This window comes from Penaeus vannamei, chromosome 5 (assembly GCF_042767895.1).
Source record: "Penaeus vannamei isolate JL-2024 chromosome 5, ASM4276789v1, whole genome shotgun sequence".
Lineage (NCBI taxonomy): Eukaryota > Metazoa > Arthropoda > Malacostraca > Decapoda > Penaeidae > Penaeus > Penaeus vannamei.
The window spans coordinates 4,128,880-4,131,379 of NC_091553.1; the positions used below are offsets into that span (position 1 = coordinate 4,128,880).

General features: G+C 41.0%; 1 protein-coding gene across 1 annotated transcript in view; it reads right to left on the reverse strand.

The window, feature by feature from the left end:
- Nucleotides 1-2,500, reverse strand: part of LOC113803227 (sodium- and chloride-dependent GABA transporter 2) — a 21,478-nt gene that overhangs the window by 15,747 nt on the left and 3,231 nt on the right. The window contains exon 3 of the mRNA XM_027353948.2: nucleotides 2,178-2,306. Coding sequence (XP_027209749.2) covers nucleotides 2,178-2,306 — 129 coding nt within the window. The remainder of the gene's footprint in view (nucleotides 1-2,177; nucleotides 2,307-2,500) is intronic.

Sequence of the window (2,500 nt, forward strand, 5' to 3'; positions counted from 1 at the left end):
TGCCTATATAACTAACCTGCAACTGACAAACACAAAAATATCCTTTGATAACACCAATAAAGGGTCTTAAAATTACCCAACAATATCTTGTGGTTACTTGCAACTGTCAATGTTTACATACAGAATCTACTGTGACGTCATCTCGTCCTGCTCGGCCACCTTCTCAAGAGGGCGAGTTGGACGAGCTCGACTACTTGTCCGGGACGAGATAGTGGAGGTTCCGAACGGTCAGAACATCTCGTCCAACCGTTCTGGACGAGATAGATGAGTAGTCCAGAACGCACCATTATGGCATAGTAAAATCATAGGAAGATAGACTGTCTCGATTCCGTCTCATATATATCTTCATTTTGTATATCAAAATGATTTTTTTTTATAATTATTGGGAAAAGGGAGGGTATTCAGTTAAATATGAGTTAAGACAGTGGTGAATACTGTTTGCTTATATTCTTATTCTTATTGATAAGATTTACATGATGTTATGCCACCCATTCATCATTATTTGTCTATAGAGTAAAATGCTAATGCTTAAAAATGTTTCTATGACCGTTATAATATCTGGTACACACTCAACAGAGGATTGTATTCACTCCCACAAGCCTTAAAGACCGTTAGGTTACGCTACCCACAGAAATTTAAACAGCAAAAATTATTAAGCAGATATTAATTTGTATATTTACATATATATGTACATAAATATATGCATATATGTATATATACATATTCATATTTACATTTATATATATGTACTTATACAGATGCCGTGTGTATATGTATATATATATGTGTGTGTGTACTTATATATATATATATATATATATATATATATATATATATATATATATATATATATATATATATATATATATATATATATATATATATATATATATATATATATATATATATATATATATATATATATATATATGGTAGAAAAAACACAATGCACAAACTAAGATTTACTGAAGAAAGTGAGACAACAGTATGTATGTGTATATGCATTTATACGGAAGCAATATACACTTGCCTAATACCTCTCTAAATTGCGATATCAATCACCCATCAGTGTTGCCAGCCCCAACCAACCTGAAGAAGGTAATGCAATGGTCACACAGGCCCAGCGTTAGAGTAAATCGAGGGTAGCGATTGCTGAAGAAGTTGAAGTCCGTAACGCCGGCGATCCTCACCAAAGTGACCGCAAAACGCCCATGATTCGCACCAAAGCACCGCAAAATAACCCACCAGCGAATCATTCCCGGAACTCGATTTGAAAGCAGCGCAAGCCAGCGAGAACCCCCAAGGGAACGCCCCTGCTAATTATTCATGGTGCGCTGATATTCGTCGGCTTACGCCCCTCACGCGGGAGTGTAACAGCACTGTTACTCTGGTCGCAGGCGCAGGGCGGCCCTTCTCCACCATTACTTCTCCTCCTCCTTCTCCACCATTACTTCTCCTCTTCCTTCTCCACCGTTACTTCTCCTTTTCCACCGTTACTTCTCCTCCTCCTTCTCCACCACTGTACCACCAGCGTGACAAGCGTTGGAACAGCGTATGACTACCGCGAGAGTACCGATACTTGGTGATCTTTTTTCGCCGATAGTTTTAGGGTTTTCCCTTAATTTTCCGACGCATTTCCCGGGGTTTCCTCGTCGTCAGCGCACCCCTCGTCGTCTGCGCACCCCTCGTCGTCAGCGCACCCCTCGTCGTCAGCGCACCCCTCGTCGTCAGCGCACCCCTCGTCGTCAGCGTACCCCAGGGTAAGCCGGCGCTCCATCAACGAACCACCGGCCGCGATTGAAGGAGAAACTCACCACCCACGTTTGGGCCTAAAATGTCCTCCAAGTCCCACGCGCTACTCTTACGTCGGACCCGTCTGAGCAGGGCATAAGGTCGGTAGGGTGAGCGCTATCGTGTCCCTCTTCACCCCCAGCATCTGAAGCCACGTACAAATGCCCACCAAAAACAAAGCACAGTGTGTACCTAAACTGAGACACCCTTTCCCTTTTCTCTCTATTATAGTCATTATCGCCGTAATTGCCATTAATATAATCATTATAATAATTATCTTCATTATTAATGTCATTTGCCTCATTATAACTATTTTTATAATGATAAAAGCAATAATGATAATTTCAGAATTAATAACAACTGAACGAACGTAGTGAAACCTCTACCTTTGAATGCAGGGATGAAGGAGAACACCTCTATGCAGTTCGAGGAGGTGAACTGCCCGATGAAGGACTCCAGCAGCAGGAGAGGAATCCCGAGGAGGACCAGCAGGAGAACATACAACAGGAGGAATGCTGCAAGAAATATACTTATTACTGATTGACTGATCTGTGTGTTTCTTCGTTTTATCTGAGTCCCAAACTAATGTGATATGCCTGATGAAGACCCTATTTTATAACTACCTGGCATTTACCATAGTTATGTGTCATCATAGATCACAAACTTGAGCCATTCATGAGAAAAATTTGTCCTTTGTAGCTGTCTGAAG